This window comes from Mobula hypostoma, chromosome 8 (genome assembly GCF_963921235.1).
Source record: "Mobula hypostoma chromosome 8, sMobHyp1.1, whole genome shotgun sequence".
Lineage (NCBI taxonomy): Eukaryota > Metazoa > Chordata > Chondrichthyes > Myliobatiformes > Myliobatidae > Mobula > Mobula hypostoma.
Genome location: NC_086104.1, coordinates 100,361,028 through 100,380,629, shown reverse-complemented (window position 1 = coordinate 100,380,629; position 19,602 = coordinate 100,361,028). Strand labels below are relative to the sequence as shown.

General features: G+C 39.6%; 1 protein-coding gene across 1 annotated transcript in view; it reads left to right on the top strand.

Annotated features, from left to right (window-relative positions):
* Positions 1-19,602, top strand: part of ppm1g (protein phosphatase, Mg2+/Mn2+ dependent, 1G) — a 55,753-nt gene that overhangs the window by 23,110 nt on the left and 13,041 nt on the right. Inside the window, exons 4-8 of the mRNA XM_063056473.1 lie at positions 1,209-1,335; positions 5,696-6,201; positions 11,196-11,339; positions 12,369-12,603; positions 16,489-16,618. Of these exons, the coding sequence (XP_062912543.1) occupies positions 1,209-1,335; positions 5,696-6,201; positions 11,196-11,339; positions 12,369-12,603; positions 16,489-16,618 (1,142 nt within the window). The remainder of the gene's footprint in view (positions 1-1,208; positions 1,336-5,695; positions 6,202-11,195; positions 11,340-12,368; positions 12,604-16,488; positions 16,619-19,602) is intronic.

Sequence of the window (19,602 nt, the reverse complement as noted above, 5' to 3'; positions counted from 1 at the left end):
TTACCTGTGGCCTGAACTCCCCACTCCAGCTCTGGACAGCTCACACAATGGCTACTCTGATTAAACTTGTATAAATAATCCTATATCTCCTCGGGACTGTGGTGTGCAAAATATGCCGACTGCCTCTGCTTGCTTCTATTAAACTCTTTCCCCGATACAGTCTGGCGTCTATTCAGGACAGGCCTGTGTGGTGTTGTTGACTTTATTTTCAGTGTTCTTTCTGATTGAAGCAAGTTTCTTTTGTGGATTATCAGAAAGCAAAACAATGCAGTAGCTGGAAATCTAAAATAAAAATTGCTTTGAAAGTTTTATCAACCGTATTAATTCACTCAGTGGAAGGGTCATATTTTCTTCAGGAGATTCTGAGCATGTCTTTAAATCTGTTCCTTTAATCCATGACAGAACTTGATATAGTATGTCTGTTATATCATGGCATATAGAAACCTAGTAGTTAGAAGCAGAAGTAGGTTGTTTTTTTAATTTGGAGTTGCAACACAGTAACAGGCCCTTTTGGCCCAATGAGCTCACACTACTCAAATGCATCCATATGATCAGTTAACCTACTACTTTGTTGGATAAGCTGGGATTTTATTCCTTGGAATGTAAACAATTGGGGGGCCAGTGATTTTACAGAGGTGTATCGAATCATAAGAGGCATAGATAGGGTAAATGCATTCAGACTTTTCCCCCAAGAAATGAGAGCCTAAGGTAGGAAGGGATTGATTTAAATTGCCTTTTATTTTTTGCAGTAAGGTTGTATGTCTGAGGAGTGAACTGCCAGGGAAGCGTACAATAACTGTTTATAAAAGGCAGTTCAACAGAGTTGGGAAAGTTTGTTATGGGCAGGTTGAACTTGCTTGATTGGGGCATGTTGGTTGTATTGAATCGTTTGGGCCAAAGAGCCTGCTTCTATGCTGAATAGGTATGAATGAGCTATACAGCCCTTGGTAATGACTATATCATTGTGCTCAAATGAATGCAGTAGCCTATTCCTGTTTTCTCACCACAGCCATTTATCCTTTTAGGCCTAATTGTGTATTACACTGAGCAAACAAAGTTCTTAGTCTGGTTTTGGTGACTTCTTCTGAAAAGCTACCAGAAATCTAATATAGTTTTAGGTGTAACTTCTAAATATTTTTCCATGTCTCATCAATATTATGCAACTTTAACATTATAAACTCTTTTTTTCCCTTGCTTTTTCATCCAAGGCATTGGAGGATGCCTTTCTATGCATAGACAGCAAGCTGACAGAAGAAGTGGTTATCAAAGAGCTTGCCCAACTTGCAGGCCGGTCTCGGGAGGATGATGGCGAGAAAGTTGCTGATGAAGATGATGGTAGGTTGGAACTAAACTGATTTCTGAATGGAGTTGATGTTCACCTAGAGAAATACAGTTTATATGCATGGTTTATGTCAGAAATATAGTGCTAGTCATTTGTATTTTGTCTGCCAAGAATTTGAGTGTGTGGGCAGTGTTTCTAAAAAACACATTCCAGTTTTGTTTGTGTGCCAAGTGACTTGATGTGATACACCAGCACAAATGCTTTTTCTCCCTCACCTATCACAGAGCTATTTATAACAATTCTTTTAACAATGCTTTATCCAGCAATTCATGTTTATTTTTCCACTCTCTACCTTGTCCTTCCTCCCTAAACTAAAAGAAAAATTCTTCATTTTAAAGAAGAGTTATAAATAAGTTTAGGAGACAGTTATGTATTTCTTCTGGAGAGAGACAGAAAAAACTGAATATTTTTGTAATGAGAAAGGCCATCTTCTGATATTTAATAATTTCTGTCGATTTTCTCTTCCTGCCCCTAAATGAACTTGGTGCAGATAGTAAACGTGTTCTCAAACAGGAAGACCGTACAGGAACAACGCTCACAGTTTGATTCTCATTTGGCAACAGTGTTTGAATCGATTACTACCCAGAACAATGTGTGATTTATGATGTCTTGTGTATTTGAGTTTGGTTTATTATTGTCTCATATCAGGATACAGTGAAAGTCTTTTGTTTTGAGTGCCATCCTGGCAGATCATGCCATACAGAATTATATCATGGTAACCAAATTTGTTTTGTTTTATTTAGCGATACAGAGTGGAGTAGGCCTTTCCAGCCCTTTGAGCCCCACCATCTCATAGCCCCGATTAACCCTAACCTAATCACGGGACAATTTACAATCACCAGTTAAACTACCTGTATGTTTTTGGACTGTAAGAGGAAACTAGCACTTGGAGTAAACCCACACATTCTACTGGGAGGGCATGCAGAGACAACGGAATAATACCAGAGTTGAACTCTGGCCCCAAGCTATAACTAACTGCTATGCTATCATGCCACCCAAGTACAGGTATAGTGTTACAGTTATAGTGCATTGCAGGTAGACAAAGTACAAGGGCCACAATGAGGAGATGGAGTGCACCCACTGATACCTTACTTCATTAATATTTATTTTGTTCCTAATGCCAGTGTTATATCTCCCCCACCCATGAATCGATTTTGATTTGTTTTGTTTCTTTATGGCATTCTACTTTTCTGATATTCAGACGTTTGCCAGTGATATTAAACCTGATTCTGATTCTTTTTTTTCTTTTTTTTTAAATTTTATTTTTATTTGGATAAGGAATTCACAAATATCATGTACTTTTCACACATATAACCTTTTCCATTTTTTTATATGTATAAAACTATAATTATTTATACATTCTTCAGTACACATTGAGATGATATAAAAGGAAATTAGACACTTAAATAGATAATTATGTACTGTGGTAATTCTAATCTATTAGGCTAAGTAATGGTATTAGTTGTCAAGAAAAATAGTAGTAATAGTTTCCATATATCTCTTCTGGACCGTTTCTACTGGTCCAAAATGTTGTATGTAAGCCTATGTAACAACCATTGTAGGTGTTTATATCCTAATTTGTTCATGCTTGCTCCTGCCCCCAGACATAATTATCCAATCCCTATATACTTATTTACTTAATTTTATCATTTTTTATCCCTTTCCCAAATCTTTCCCTTTACTTGTGTTAATTCTCTATTTTCCAAAAGAAAACAAAAAAGACATTTAGACTAGGGGTGCTTACGTTAGCAATATTACTGTGTTGATGAGAAGAGCAGTATAAATCATTAGGAGAGTCATCTAAAGTCTGCTCGCATTGGGGTTATATATTCAATCCATTTATTCCAGATTTGATAAAATTTTTCTTTTTGAATTCTCAGGGAGCAAGTCAACTTTTCCATTTTAAATATTTCCAAGATAATTTCGTGCCAATCTTCTAATGTAGGTGGTATTGGATTTAGCCACTTTCTAGTGATTGATTTCTTACTTGCCGCTAAGAGGGCCTGCAGCAACTTTATATCTTCCTTCTGTTCAAGAAACAATACATGCCCCAAATAGAGCGTCTCAAAGTTCAGAGGTATCTGGGACCTAAGTACCTTAACTAATGTTCTATGAATACCTTCCCAATATAGACTTAATTTAGGGCAATCCCAGAAAATATGAAAATGATTTGCCTCCTTGGAGCTGCACCTTCTCCAACACGTCACGTTTGTATCTTTATATTTTTCCTGACGTGGAGTCTTGAAGAATCTTATAATGTTTTTCCAACAATGTTCTCTCCAAGTCAAAGAATTAGTCGAGGACCATTGAAAGCTGCAGATTTTCCCCCAAGCCTCCTCTGAAAGTACCAACCCCACTTCTTTCTCCCACTTCTCTTTAATATACAGTGTGTTTACATTTTTAGCATGGGAGAGTGCATTATATAATCGAGAAACTGATTTACTAGGTATTGAACTGCAAGCCGAATTCAGAATCTTGGAAAATTCTAATTCTACTGTTGATAGGTCTGTATATCTACAACTCTGGTTAACATAGTTTCGTACTTGAAGGTACCTAAAAAAGTCATTGTGTTCTAGGCCATGTTTGTCCTGCAGGATTTGGAAACTTTATAATACTCTTTTATCTATAAATGAGAGGTAGGTTGTAAGACCTTTCTTTATCCATAGCTCAAATCTTTTATCTCCTCTGTTGGGAAGGAATTCGGTATCATATGCACACCATCTGAAGAGTTTTAACATGTTATTAATTTCACATGAATTAACCACCTTCTGCCATACTTTTAATGTAAGATTTATCCAACTGTTTTTAAATTTTTCCAACTGGGCCATCAATCCTTTGTCAGCTATTGAGGCCTGTAGAGGAAAACTGTCAACTAATCCAAATTCTATTTCCTTCCATCTAGCCTTATATTCCCTATTACACCAATATAACAGAGGGATTATCTGTGAGGCATAAAAATAATTTCTCAGTCAAGGAAGAACCATACCTCCTTCCTTCCCTAACTGTAAGGTGTTATATCGAATTCTAGGTTTCTTTCCTTGCCAAATGAAGCGGGAAATCCATTTGTCCCATTCCCTGAATTGATTATCATCCACCTCCACAGGTAAAGTACGGAAAAGATACAATAACCGAGGAAGAATATTCATTTTTATAGTATTTATCCTTGAATTTAAACTTAAAAAGGGGATAAGATTCCATCTATGCATATCTGCTTTTATCTCTGAGATTAATGGCCCATAATTTACCTGTGACAGCGTCGAAAGATCCTTCGGCAGGGTTATTCCTAAATATTTTAATGACTTAGCTTCCCACTTAAGATCGTATGTATCCTGCAATTTTTTGGATGGTGTATAATTTAGGGACATAACTTGCGTTTTCTTTACATTTATTTTATAACCTGATATTTTCCCAAAGTCATCCAACAGTGTAAACAATCCTATAACTGATTTTTCTGGTTCACTCAGATAGACCAAAACATTATCTGCGAATAACGCCACTTTCTGTTCAATCCCTGCCACCTTGATACCTTTTACGATTTTGCTCTGTCTTATTAGTTGGGCAAGCGGTTCAATATATAGCGCAAAAAGGAGAGGAGAAATTGGGCATCCTTGTCTAGTGCCTCTCTCTAAGATGAAGGAGTCAGAGAGGTCCCCATTTATCTTAATTCGGGCTGTAGGGCTTGATTCTGATTCTTAAGATCTGTGTTGATATACAAAGCCAACAACTAGCTTGAAGGTAAAAATGACAAGAGGCAATCCATGCAGGAGGAAGAAATAATAAGCTTGACAATAGGAATGTAACAGTTAGTAATGAGACAAAGATATTAGAGTGGATGAGTACTCATAAAGAACAGTGTCAGTGGGGACCAGCTGGCAAAATATGATAATTCTGCTGTAAAGGAGTATAAGGTGAATTTTTCATTGAACATAGGACCTGTAATGTTCTTCATCCCGTCATGTTTCTATGTTTTTATGTCATGTGCTGACCTTTTAACCTGCTCCAAGATTAATCTGGCCCTTCTTTCCTACATTGTCCTCCATTTTTCTATCAGCCTTGAGCCAATCTAAGAATTAGTTAAATGACCCTAATATGCCTCTACCACTACCCTTGGCGGTGTGTTGGACGCACCCACACTTTTTTTTGTGTAAAATAAAACTACTTTTGATGTCCCCCCTGTACTTTCCTCCAAGTGCCTTAAAATGATGCCTGCTTTCCATGAAATGGTATTATTGTTTGCCGTGTCGATAGGTGTAGTTATGTGCTCCAGTATTATAAGTGCATTCACCCTACCTTCAATAATCAGCTAACACATTGTCTATTTGTTTGTAACTAAGAAGTACTTTTATCCTTCAGTTGATCATGAGGAGACTGCACTTTTGCATGAAGAGGCAACAATGACAATTGAAGAATTGCTCACCCGATATGGACAAAACCAGAACAGTACCAAACCTGTGAAAAGCAAAACTTCACCTGCTATCAAGAAACCGCTGTCCAAGGTTGGGGATAAAAACAAAACTGAGAGGGAAATGAATGGCGAGCTCGAGAGCAGTGAAACCAACACAGATGAAACAGAGAGCAACAATGGGAAATCAGAAGCAGCAGCGGGAATCTCTTCCAGTTCTGATTGTGGGGGCGAGGAAGCTGAGTTGGGGAATGGGAGCAGCACTGGGTCCAGTTCAGATAAACAACTTGCCAAGGCTGACAAGTGTTCTGAAGAGGCTGTTGTGTCATCGTCCACAGCTGATGCGGGGCCATCCTGCTCCTCCTCTGATAAATCTCAGCGAGTGGCCAAGTCAATGTTCTTTGAAGACAGTGAGGATGAATCTGAAGAAGCAGAAGAGGAAGAAGATAGTGAAGAGGTATCCTTTACATCTTTATTTTATTTGTGCTAACTTAAGAGAGGGAATTGGAGCTTGGAGGTAGAGATAGAAGTTGTATATTTAGTGGCATACTTAGAAGTATTAAAACTTGTGCTCTCGAATAAAAGTTAGCCTCACCCAGTATCTGGCTTTGGGTATTAAAAGATGAGTTGTATCTCCTCTTTGGATTTGAAATTGGGTACAGGAGCATCTAATAAGGAGATGTGTTCATCTATAGAGCCGATCAGTAAAGAGTGTAAGAAAGGAGGAAAAAGTGAGTTGTTTTTGCACCTTGAGAATGCAATAAAACAGCTAGATCTGATGTAGGCCTCAGGCTAAAACACAGCCTATCTCAAACTTCCTACATACTAATCCAAGTCATTTATATATTCCAACCAGCAGCTTCGCACTGTCTAGCACAATCGTATCTTTCCCATAGAACTGCAGAGAGTGCTCTCTACTCAAGAGTTTAAAGAAGTTGTGACATAATGTCCTGCCTTTCATATTCTATATCTCAACCTGTGATAGGAACTATACCATATACCTTGACCATCCTGTTGACCTATGTTGCCACTTTGAGGGAACTATGGTCTGGAACACCCTTGGTCCCCTGTTCATGACCATTCATTGGCATTGCCATTTACTGTGTATGTCCTCCCATCACCTATTCTTCTCCACCCCCCCCCCATTTAAAGTTACATGTAATAAGATAGTGAAAAGTGGTATTTTTCATGCCATTTATAAATATCATACATTGAGATAGTGGAAAGAGAAGGGAAATAACAGAATCCAGACTTAGTGTTATATTACCACTAAGAAATTGCAGTGCAGCTAAACTGCAAGCGCCATAATGGTGAGAGATCAGGACTTTATTGTACAAAAGGTGGTATTCTTGCAATAATGTAGGGATTCGGAACTTTGAGCACAGCTTTGTCAGTGTCCTCTGTCCACTTGATCAACACCATCTAGTGTCTGTTTGTATTGGTTATGTGAATAGTGGGGCCTACTCAATAAAACTGACTGTGATTAAGGCCTCTATTGATAAAGAGACTGAGGAGCTGGTTCACTTATCCTTCTAGTGAACTTGGAAGATGTTACTGAGGCAGCATTGATAGTTTCTTGAGATAGCTGCTGTTTGAATTTGTCCCAGGTATGAAGTCTTGACCTACTTCCTCGAAGTCTGGGCTGGGGCATTAAATGCAATGATGCAATTTCATGTCATCAGCACGCAATAATCTGTTTTCTCTTCTAATTTGAAACAATCCTTAACTTCCTTTGTTAGTCAAGTTTGATCAGACTTCTTGGGCCTTATTATTTAATGGAGGATGTGAAATATTTTCTTCATTTGTCTGCATACTGCAGATTGCCAATTGCAGTATGGGTATCTTTGTTCTGGAGTTACTGTAGGTTGAAAAACTTCCCATCAGTTCTGAAGATTGGCTCCACTCCAGCTTGGAGTGTTGCAACCAAAAAGATTGCCTCAACATTGTTTATCAATGGCTGAGTTTTGTTTCATTGATGAAGGCTTTGTTATAAGACTTTTGATCAATACCATGGCTTGTTTACACAACACTCACAAGAAAAACCTAAATTAAACATGAATTATACAAGAAAGAACTTAATTAGAACAAAATAAAGTGCAGAGTGGTTATAATATTGTAATATTGAGTTAGAGATTAGGGTTGCTTCAGGAACTGAATGGTTGCAGGAAAGCAGCTGTTCCTGAACCTGGTGGTGTGGGACTTGAGGTGTTTGAGTCTACTCCTGAAATTGTTTTTGGGTTCAGATCAGGCCTTGTTCAGTGGTGGCAGTGGGATGGCCTGAAGCAGCTGTTGTGTGGTGGGATAGGCTCAGTAGCCAACTTCCGTCCTCTAGTACTTCTCTGAAACGTGCCAGAGGATGTATGTGAACACCTGCAAAACAAAGGCTTGTGTCATTCCTGCCTGCAGTATACCACACTGCCGTCTGACAAAGGTTCCCAGGGACACCCTGGAAAATCTAGACCACTTGCCACATTTAGAAGAAATTGGAAGATGGTGAATTTAACTGTGAATGTGCCAACTCGGCATTTTGGCTGATAGAAGGAAAGCATGTTTGAAGATCAAGACTTCAGATTTGGTCTGAACTTGTCGTTCAGCAGCAGTAGTGATTTGTGCCTTCCTATGTGCCTCTGAGGCGTAAGGCATCTCAGTGTACTGGAGAAATACAGCCAATGCAAAATCCAACAAATTCCTTTGGAGGATAAAAGAACCATGTCCTTTCCCAGACTAACATCCCCAATTTTGAGGTGTAAATATATTCAGTTGGCTATGTTGGGTTGGTAACATCGTTTGCACATCAGCACCCAAAATGGAAATGGACCATTTGACCTAACTCATCAGCACTAACCAAGTCATTTACCTGGGCTCATCCCCTTTCTCCCTAAACCTTTCCTATCCATGTACCTAACTAAAGATCTTTTAAACATCATTATTGTACCTTCTGACATTGGGAAGGATTACTGAGCAGACAAGAAAAGTTTCAAGATTATGCTTCAGGCCTTCTGGAAGAAATGCAACATCTCTGCTGAATCCTGGGAACCATTAGCCCATGACTGCTCAGTGGAGAAGAATCCTGTCTTAGCGACTTTGGGCTTGCACTAAGTGCCTGCATGAACAATGGACCAAGTGGACTCACTTGGAAGTTCCCACATACACATTTGGCCACCTGGCTTATCTATGGAAGAGTCTGCAGTTCCCGTGTTGATCTAATCAGCCACTTCAGAAGCCAAAGTAGAAAATTGTCGTCCTCAATTGCAAGGGACTAAAGAGAAAGAAAATTTCCTTAAATAATTCTCCCTACTTGTCTGCCACATTACTACTACACTTATTTTCCCTGTTTTCTCGTCAGCTGTTACAATTCCTTTACAGTTGCATTCTTTCAAGCTCTTATCACTTCCCACACGAAATGCAAGATTATTAATCCAGTTTTGTTGCATGCTAGCAAACTTAAAATAGCTTGATTTTCGGTTGACTCCACGATGTATTGGAAAAGCCACCAAATGCATCGTTGAGGTTGCCTTTGCCAATTTTGATTAGTTAATCTTTCAGATGATTAAAGCTATTCAATTGTTGCAGTACATATTTTGTAGGTCACCATCATTTCTTAATTTATAGCACTCACTGATTGGGGTTTGATTCCCGCTGCTGTCTGTAAGGAATGTGTACGTTCTCCCCATGAATTTATTGGTTTCCTCTTGGTGCTCTGTGTTTCCTCACACATCCAAAAATGTATGGTTAGGGTTAATAAGTTGTAGGCATACTGCCAGAGGGATGGTGACACTTAGGGCTACCCTTAAATCAAACCCTGCTGATTTGATTTGACACAAATGCCATATGTTTCAATATACATGTGACAAATAAACTTACCTTAATTTATTCATAATCCCATAGTATAACTACTGTTAGAGGTTATAAGGATTATTTCAACTAGTTTCTTTCCTTGCTGCTATTAGCTGTGCTTCAGACATTAATGCATCTTAGTTTTTTTTCAGCCAAGGTAATTTCTCACTACTTCTTTGATCTCAGCCTTTAATAGGGCCATCACGCTAATTTTTCTCAATGATTTGCCTTGAGGGAAAGTGTGCAATTTATAATGCAAAAGATGACTTGGAGCTTTATAGCTGTGTTGAGATTGTTATACCTTGTTAAATACTCTCAACAATGTTACTACTATTGTAAATCACTACAAAAGCTATCAACTCATAGATCCCTCACTTACCAAGCCTCTACATTGGAGAAACCACTCAGTTTTAGTTTTAGTAACACACAAAATGCTGGATGACCTCTGAGCTCCTCCAGTATTTTGTGTGTTTTGCTCAGATTTACAGTGTCTGCAAATTTTTTGTTTGAAATTTAATTTTCTTTTGTCTATACAGTGCAGAGTAGACCTGTTTGGCCCTTAGAGCTGCACTGCATGAGCAGTCCTGGTTTAACCCTAACTTAATCACGGAACAATTTACAATGACCAGTTAACCTACCCAGTACATCTTTGGACTGTGGGAGGAAAGAAGAGGACCCTGAAAAAACTCACGTAGTTCACGGAGAGGACATACAGAAACTCCTTACAGAACAGCGCTGGTGTTGAACTCTGAACTCCAAAAAGCCTCGAGCTGTAATAGTGTCGTGCAAACCACTACACTACCGTGATACCTTTGGGTGATTCCTTTGCGGTGTGCCTGTGTTCAGTCTGCAGGCATGACCCTGAGCTTCCAGTTGCCTGCCATTCCATTCTTGCCCTGCCTTGCTTGTCGTCTCTGTTACATTGATGCCCAATATCATTTGAGGGACAACCCATCTTCTTTCAGTCTAGGCATGTTACAGCCTTCTGAACTTAATATGGAATTCTCCAAATTTTGCTCATCTGCTCTTTCTGTATTCTGCTAAGATTGTGGGCATGCTATATTGCCATTGAAATTTTGTGGAGACACTTGTGGGCTGCCACTAGCTCACCCTCGGGTGTTTTGGTTGTTAACGCAAGTATCACATTTCACTCTTTTGATGTACATGTAATAAATAAATTTGAATCTGAATCTTTTATCCAGTTCTGTTGAAGTGTCTTTCGCCTGCAATGTTAACTGTTTCTCCTTTCGCAGATGCTCCCTAACATGGTGTTTGCTACATTTTCTGTTATTTAGGGCCAGTGGACTGGTTCAGCTGCATTTAACTGGGGGTTACTTAATGCTGGCCTGAATGGTAGTGTTATATTTGATAACTGCGCATTAACTTTTATCCTAAGCACAACATGGCGAAATTGAAGTAGTCCTCAGCAAACTATTTTGGGAACTTGCAGAATTCTCTGGCTGTGGCATCACTAATCTTGTCGAACATATTGAATTGAATTTTCCCTGATTAAGAATCCATTACAGTAATTGAGTTGTTTATTTTCTACTATTAAGACACCAGAACATCAAGTTGCTCTGTGACTTGTGCTATGTTGAAATCTTTCATTGACAGGACTGCAGTGAGGAGGAGGAGGAGGAGGAGGAATACAGCAGTGAAGGAGGCGAAGAGGAAGAGGAGGATGAAGAGGATCAAGAAGATAGTGATGCAGAAGAGGAAGATGATGTTGTGTTGCCTGGAATGGATGGTAAAGAGGAGGTAGGCATGGTCTTGAGTTTTCAGTGTTATGCTAAGAATGTCACTTTTACTGAAATGAGTTTCCAAAATATACTAATGAATACAAATGTATGAATTAGAAGCAGAGGTGTTCTATTCAGCCTCTTGAGTATACGGTACATCAAAATTCAAAGTAAATATTATCAAAGTACATATGTCACCATTTTCTACCCTGAGATTCATTTTCTTGCAGACATGCACAGTAAATACAAAGAAACAATAGAATTGCTGAAAAACTACACACAACAAAGACTGACAGCCATTGTGCACAAGACACTGCAAATACAAACAGAAAAAAAGAAAATAATAAGCAATAATTATCAGGAATATGAGATGAAGGGTCTTTGAAAGTGAGTCTATAGGTTGTGGTAACAATTCAGTGTTGGGGTGAGTTAAGTTACCCCCTCTGGTTTTAATGGTCTGATTGATGGTTGAGGGGTAATAGGGGTCATTCAGTAAACTGACGGCTGGTCTGATTGTAATCCCTCATGTGCCCTTTCAACCACTTAGCAAAAATCTAACTCTGCCTGTTGAAGGAGCATTTGAAAAACAAATAAATAAACAAGCAATGAATATTCAGAGCATGAAATGGAGAGTACCTTAAAGTCAGTCCGTACAAGTGATTGCTGCTATAATTATAAAATTAATGTGGCTTTTTAGGGACTTTTGGCACCTCAGGAAAATTACTACCTTGAAAAGTGGAAAATGTAACTTCGGACACATCCCTGATTTATTTATTTTTTGTCTTTCTTCCAAAGTTTCAATGGAACTAAAATTGAACATTTTCTGTTACAAGCTATTAGAAGTCTATTATGAGATGAATGTTGCTTTATGTCACATTTAAAAATATTGAAATATCTCTCGAGTACATTCTTCAGAAAATCGATGTTTAACAAAAGGGGTATTGCATAAGATCATGGCAGAACATGGCAGTCATCTTTATTTTAAAAATATCTGTCCAGCACCACAGCTGAAACCTGGAGTCCATTAATAGCGTTTGTTGTCTTGCAGCCTGGCTCAGACAGTGGGACAACGGCTGTTGTGGCCCTGATCCGTGGGAAGCAGCTGATCGTAGCCAATGCTGGTGATTCCCGCTGTGTTGTTTCAGAGTGTGGCAAGGCTATTGATATGTCCTATGACCACAAACCAGAAGATGAAGTGGAGCTGGCCAGGATTAAAAATGCTGGTGGAAAAGTTACTTTGGATGGAAGAGTAAATGGAGGGTTAAATCTCTCTCGGGCCATAGGTAAATCATGTTTATTTCACTTTTGTTCACTGCTACTCTCCCCCATTATACATCAAATCATGAAAATTGTTGAACTTGAATGTCTTCATGATCTCTTTTAGATTGTAAGCTAGTTTGCAACTTCTTTTATGTTTCTTGTCCCATAATTTGCCTTAGTATCTATAAAATAGTCTCACCACAGCTTGTAGCTTACTGAGAAATTTCTGATAGGTTTGCCTTAAAAAAAACACCTCACTTGAACTTGGAGGAACTGCAGGTGAGGTTGGGGAGGTAAATGCATGTTGTTTTACATGGAAGAGCTGTGAGTGCTGAGTGCAGATTTGTTGACAAGAAGGTTTAGCAAGTTGTGTTGAAAACAGACTTTGAAGGGATTGACATAGAACATCTCTATCTTCCCCCTTCCTTTCCAGTCCTGAAGAAGGGTCTTGGCTCAAAACGTCAACTGTTTATTAATTTCCATAGATGTTGCCTGGCCTGTTGAGTTCCTCCAGCATTTTGTGTGCTGCTAGAGATAGAGCAAGTTAGCTCATGGATTAATAGTCTAGAAGAAATGAGGTAACTATTATTTAAATGGAATGAGATGTAGCACAAATAGAGAGGGTCATAGTGTGTGATATACAATAGGTTGGGATGCCAGTAAGGCACAAATTTTAAGTTTAAAGTAAATTTTATTATCAAAATGCCCATATGTCACCATATACAACCCTGAGATTCATTTTCTTGTGGGCATACTCAACAAATCTATCGAATAATTGCTATGTCAGAATCAATGAAAGACCATCCAACTAGGGTGTTCAGGTTGCAGAAGGCAGCAAACTCTGCAAATGCAATAAGAAAAAAACAGTATATTGAAAGTGAGTCCATTGGTTATGGGAACATTTCATTGACGGGAACCTGATGGTTGAGGTTCTCTTGAAATTCATCTCCTTACAGTGAGCCACAAAACAAAGAAACACAATAGAATCCACCAAATCCCCATACAACAAAGACTATCAAACAACCACTGTGCAGGGAGGAAAAAGAACAAATGCAAACAGTAAATAACACAGAATATGGACCACAATCTCCAAAAGTCCCCATAGTCACAGAGCTAGTACAGTATTGAGGTGAGTGCAGCCTTGTGTGGTATATGTGGGGTTTGCACGTTCTCCCCATGATTGTGATTTTCTTTTCCAAGTGTTCCAATTTCTTTCCACATGTGCTAGTAGATTAACCAGCCACTAATATAGCTAGAATCGGGATGCAGTTGATGTGAACGTGAGGTAAATAAAACAGGATTATTGTAACTGTTGTTTGATGATGGACTTGGTATGCCAATGGCTCAGGCAGCATCAATGGAGAGGAATAAACTGTCGATGTTTCAGGCTGTACCTCAGGAGATCCTACATCAGGAGTCTGAAACGTCCACTGTGCGTGAAAATCCCAGGAGATCCGCACCCCATCCTGCGCCGACATCCACAGTCAAAGTCATTTAGATCACACTTCCCTATTCTGATGTTTGGTCTGAGGAACTGAACCTCTGGACCATGCTGCCACATGTTTGGCTGATTAAATATTAGCACTAATGAGCATGTGTGCCTGATCAAGTGGTCACTGAGTGTACCACATAATCGAAGGATGTGCAGGGCGTTAGTTGAATGTTACAAGTAAGGGATATTGTCAAAGAATTATTGATAGATTGAAAGATGCTTTGAATGTTAATAGTAAAACAGTTCAATCTAAAATGAACTGTCTAACTTGAAAACTGTGCAAGCAAAAGAAAATCTGCAGATGCTGGAAATCCAAGCAATACACACACAATGCAGGCCAGACAGCGCCTATGGAAAAGAGAAACAGCCAATCTTTCGGGCTGATGACCTTCATCAGGACTGGAGGAAAAAAAAGATGGAGTTCGAGTTAGAAGGTGGGGGGAGGGGATGAAGAAACAAGGTGATAGGTGAAACTGGGGGAGGGGTGAAGTAAAGCTGGGAAGCTGATTGCTGAAAGAGTTACAGGGCTGGAGAAGGGGAAATCTGATAGAAGAGTACGGAAGGCTATGGAAGACAGAAAAGGAGGAGCACCAGAGGGGGGGTGTGGACAGACAAGGAAATAAGGTGGTGGAGGGAAAAGGGAAAGGGGTATGTATGGTGAGGGGGGGGGGTGGCATTACCAGAAGTTCGGGAAATTGATGTTCATGCCGTCAGGTTTGAGGCTACCCAGACGGAATATAAGGTGTTGCTCCTCCAACCTGAGTGTGGCCTCATTGCGACAGTAGAAGAGGCCATGGATTGGCATGTCGGAATGGGAAGTGGAATTAAAATGGGTGGCCACTGGGAGTTCCCGTTTTTTTTTCTGGTGGATGGAGTATAGATTCTCAGTGAAGCGGTCTCCCTGATGACAGTGAAGTGTTGCCTCACCTGGAAGGACTGTTTAGACCCCTGATTGGTAGTGAGGGAGGAGGTGTAGGGTCAGGTGTAGCACTTGTTCTGCTTGCAAGGATAAGAGCGAGGAAGGAGATCAGTAGGAAGGGATGAACGGACAAGGGAATTGCATAGAGAGCAATTCCTGCAGAAAGTGGGCGGGGGGAGGTGAGGGAGGGAAAAATGTGCCTGGTGATGGAATCCTGTTGGAGATGGCGGAAGTTATGGAGAAACTACGTGTAGCTTTGTACCAAATTTCCTTTTAATTCTAGAACTTCAAGTTGCAACTTGCTTTTGCTTGAATGCTTGCCCTTTTAATCTGTTTGTGAGGCTTGGTTTTTAAGAAAGTGTAGAGGAAGCTTGTCTGAACTTGTTTACCAAAAAATAGTAGCATCTGTGTTCAGGCATGACAGCTTCTGGGATGTGGGCTCAATTCAGTCCAGGCCTAAGGGCAAACAACATACTTCTCATGAAAAACTAGTTTGGGCAGGTGTAACCTTGATGAATCCCAGTAAACATGAGGAAATCTGCAGATGCAAGAATTTCAAGCAAAACACATAAAAATTGCTGGTGAACGCAGCAGGCCAGGCAGCATCTATTGGAAGAGGTATAGTCGATGTTTCAGGCCGAGACCCTTCGTCAGGACGAACTGAAAGAAGAGATCGTAAGAGATTTGGAAGTGGGAAGGATAGTAAGAGATTTGAAAGCCTCCTCCCACTTTCAAATCTCTTACGATCTCTTCTTTCAGTTAGTCCTGACGAAGAGTCTCGGCCCGAAACGTCAACTGTACCTCTTCCTATAGATGCTATGTTCACCAGCAATTTTTATGAATCCCAGCAAGACTTGGTTCCAGTTTATCACAATTTAATCCATGAGATGGCTACAGATTTTGTTAAACTTATAAGCATTGGTCAGAAGCAGTGTAATCAATTCAAGAAAAACTCAGTTTGAATTCTCTTCTGTGGGGATTGATGTAATGTATTAAATGTATAACTCCTGCTTATAAAGATTTGTTCTATTTGTCATGTGTACCTCGAAACGTGCTGAAGTGCATTGTTAAGCGTCGAAGGCCAACACAATCTCAGTTATGCTGGGGGCAGCTCGCAAGTGTCAAGTGAAGTGGCACCAGGTTTATCAGCTCTTAGCAAACATTCTTTGAGGAGTATTCCTTGGTATCTTTTTTCTGACACTTTCTGCCAGCGTTTGGAAGGGATGTGCAAGGTTAAGGATTAATTCCAAATGATGCTGTCGTTTCAAGCTTGTGCTTGTATTTTCTGCCTGAAATATTGCTTTCTGATTAGCATACAGATTACTTTCCAGAGCAATACAGAGGTTATGGTAAAGGTCCAGAATTTGTTAAAACAGATTATATTTGGATCAGAACTCCAAAATCAAGGCAGTTTTTATATTTAAAAAAAAGCTGGTATCCAATGTGCAATCATCACATCAAAATGGTGCGTTTGGTTACTTACAACTATTGTTACAGGTGATCACTTTTACAAGAGGAATAAGAATCTCCCTCCAGAAGAGCAGATGATTTCAGCACTGCCTGATCTCAAGTCACTGACGTTAAATGATGACCATGACTTCATGGTGATTGCCTGTGATGGAATATGGCAAGTATTAATTTGTATTTTTTAATATTTCAATCACATCCTGTCTTTCCTTTGTACCTTTTAATCCTCCCATTTCAAATGGGGGATTCCTATAATTTAAATAAAATTGAGTTTCTACCCAAGTCTAGCAGTTCCAGTTTCTTAAAAGGAGCAGACTGTAATGTCATTGACCTTATTTTGGAATCCACATCTTCCTGATTATGAACAAAGTGGGATTTTATTTAAAGAATTATTAACCATTGGAGACTGGGTCTTGCAATGTTTATCATTTCAACTTTCTTCAATTGCTTTTGGCCATCTTTGTCCATCAGAATTTTCTTGTTGTATCTCTATCCACTGCCAAAAATATACCCATACATTATCAACACTTTGAATATGAATAAAAATGTCATTTGTGTGGAATACGTCCTTCAAGACTGTTCTTCAGTCCTTTTCGTGCCTTGGTCAGCCCACATTTACTGTATCCTATGCTTGATCCCCTCACTTAACATATTAAAAACTAAAGTTTTATCTTGTTAGCCCCAACTTGACTACTCTTCTGGATTTTTATTCCATATGAATTCCCTCAGCCTCCTGTTGCAGCAGACAGACTTTTGGGTGTAGATGATGGTCAGAAACAATGAATAAATTGAAATTTCAATTTTATTCAGCACCTCCCTTCAACCAAATTTCTTAGATTTATAATTTTATCCTAGAAAATTAATACTCCTTGGACAACAAATGATATTCACAATGTTGAAGAATCTGTGAGTGACATGGTTATTAGATTTGATTATGAGGACACTCAGTCCTCGTTTATTGTCATTTAGAAATACATGCATTAAAAATGATACAAATGTTCCTTCAGAATGATATCACAGAAAACACAGGACAAACCAAGACTAAAACTGACAAAACCACATAATTATAACATAGTTACAACAGTGCAAAGCAATACCGTAATTTGATAAAGAGCAGACCATGGGCACGGTAAAAAAAAAGTCTCAAGTCCTGATAGCCCCATCATATCACACAGACGGTAGAAGGGAGAAACTCTCCCTGCGCCTCCAAGCGCCACAAACTTGCTGATGCATTGGGAGTACCCGACCGCAGTGGACTTCGAGCAAACTTCGAGCCTCCGACACCGAGCACCATCTCTGCCGAGCACTTCAACCCTGCCCCGGCTGCCGAGCAACAAGCAAAGCTGAGGACTCGGGGCCTTCCCCTTCGGAGATTCTGGATCACACAGTAGCAGCAGAGGGGAAACAGACATTTCAGAAGTTTCACCAGATGTTCCTCCGTGCTCTCACGTCTGTCTCCATCAAGTCAGGATTGTGCACAGCACCCTACTTGACAAATAACAGGTATCATTCACCGGAGTGGCTGCTGCAAGCTGCGTCAAGCCGCCATCTTCTCCTCCCTCTATCAGCATGTTTCTAGATTTGTATTCTTTCCACCCACTATATGTTGCTTGGGTCATGCATTTTCTGTAAGAGCTTTCAGCCCTTGTGTGAGGTTGATTAGTTCCTGGTTCTTTTGGGAAATCCAGATATCAAGCTTCTCTTCTCAAGTGAAAAATGTGGGTTCTTGAGAACGCCAGTGATTATTTTCCCTAACAATATTCCTGTTATTACTGTCACTTTGGAACCAAAATAATGGAAGTAACTGCAGATTAACAGGATATGGTTATTGTAGACACTCTTGTGTTCTTTCACTTGGAAGATGTCTGATAGCTGCCAGTAACTTGAAGGGAGGTATTGCCATGAGCCATTGTGCTCGCCTGTCTGATACAAGGTCTAAATGTAAGATTTAGTTCAATTTAATCAGTCTGCAGAGCAGTTTAACTGTTTCAAGGCAATTCATTATGATACTTCTGTGCTTCAAGCATTTCCTCAGGAGGAGGACTACATTGCTTCCACAGGGTACTCCAAAGTACTCCAAAATCCTCCAGAATAAACAAACATTGGGGCCATTGTTTCCTCTAAGGTGTGCGTGTGCACACAAAAGAAATTAAACTGCGCACAAAAGGTTCGTTGGCATGTTAAGTATATTTCATGATCATACACAATCACACTTCCTTTTCCGGTTTTTGATGCGGATGGTGTTGAAAATGTGGATTTTGCAATGATTTGTCTGCAGATTTTAGAACTGGCTTACTTATACTGTTTTTAATTGAAGAAATTATTCAGTGTGCACATGTTGTTATCGCTGGGCAAAAGTCACACAGCACAAGATTTTTGTGCACACTAGTCATGACAAATTAGAGGGAACAATGTTTGGGGTGCTATCATAGTGTAGTGGTTAGTGTGACAATATTACAGTTGAAGGTTGAAGTTCAATTTCGATGTCACCTGTAAGACATCTGTATGTTCCTCTTTGCGGAATGTGTAGATTTTCTCTAGGTGCTCTGCTTTCATCCCATGGTCCAAAGTTGTACTGGTGAGTATCGTAATTGGTTATGTAATTTGTCCCATCATGAGGCTAAGGATAAATCAGGTGTTGCTGTTTCACGCTGTATCTTAGTCGATCAATAAATGAATACTGTCAGCATTTTCTCCCAAGCCAACATCTCCAGCAGTGAGATCTAAGCTACATTCAGTCATCTTCATTGGGCAGGACATGTGGTTTGCATGCCTGACACCAGATTCTATTCTGAGTTCTTTATGGCAATAGATTCCAGATAGGCAGAAGAAAATATTCAAGGATGTTACCAAAATCTCCTTGGGAGGGATTAAAAAATAAATAACATCAAGGCTGACTCCTGGGATTTCCATGTCTGCAATCACTGAAAGAATATTGGGATTGCCACAAGTCCAATGCAGTATGGCAGAAAAAGCACACCACCTCCTAAACAACTATCCTGCTGACCCCATTGACTGACACCTTGCAAAGTCCATGGGTCCCACTGTGGACTTGTCTCACGAAGGAGGAATAAAAGTGAGTTCTAAAAACGTAGGTCTAGACAAGGGGATAAGTGCCCAGCCATTTAAGATTTCTGTTAGATC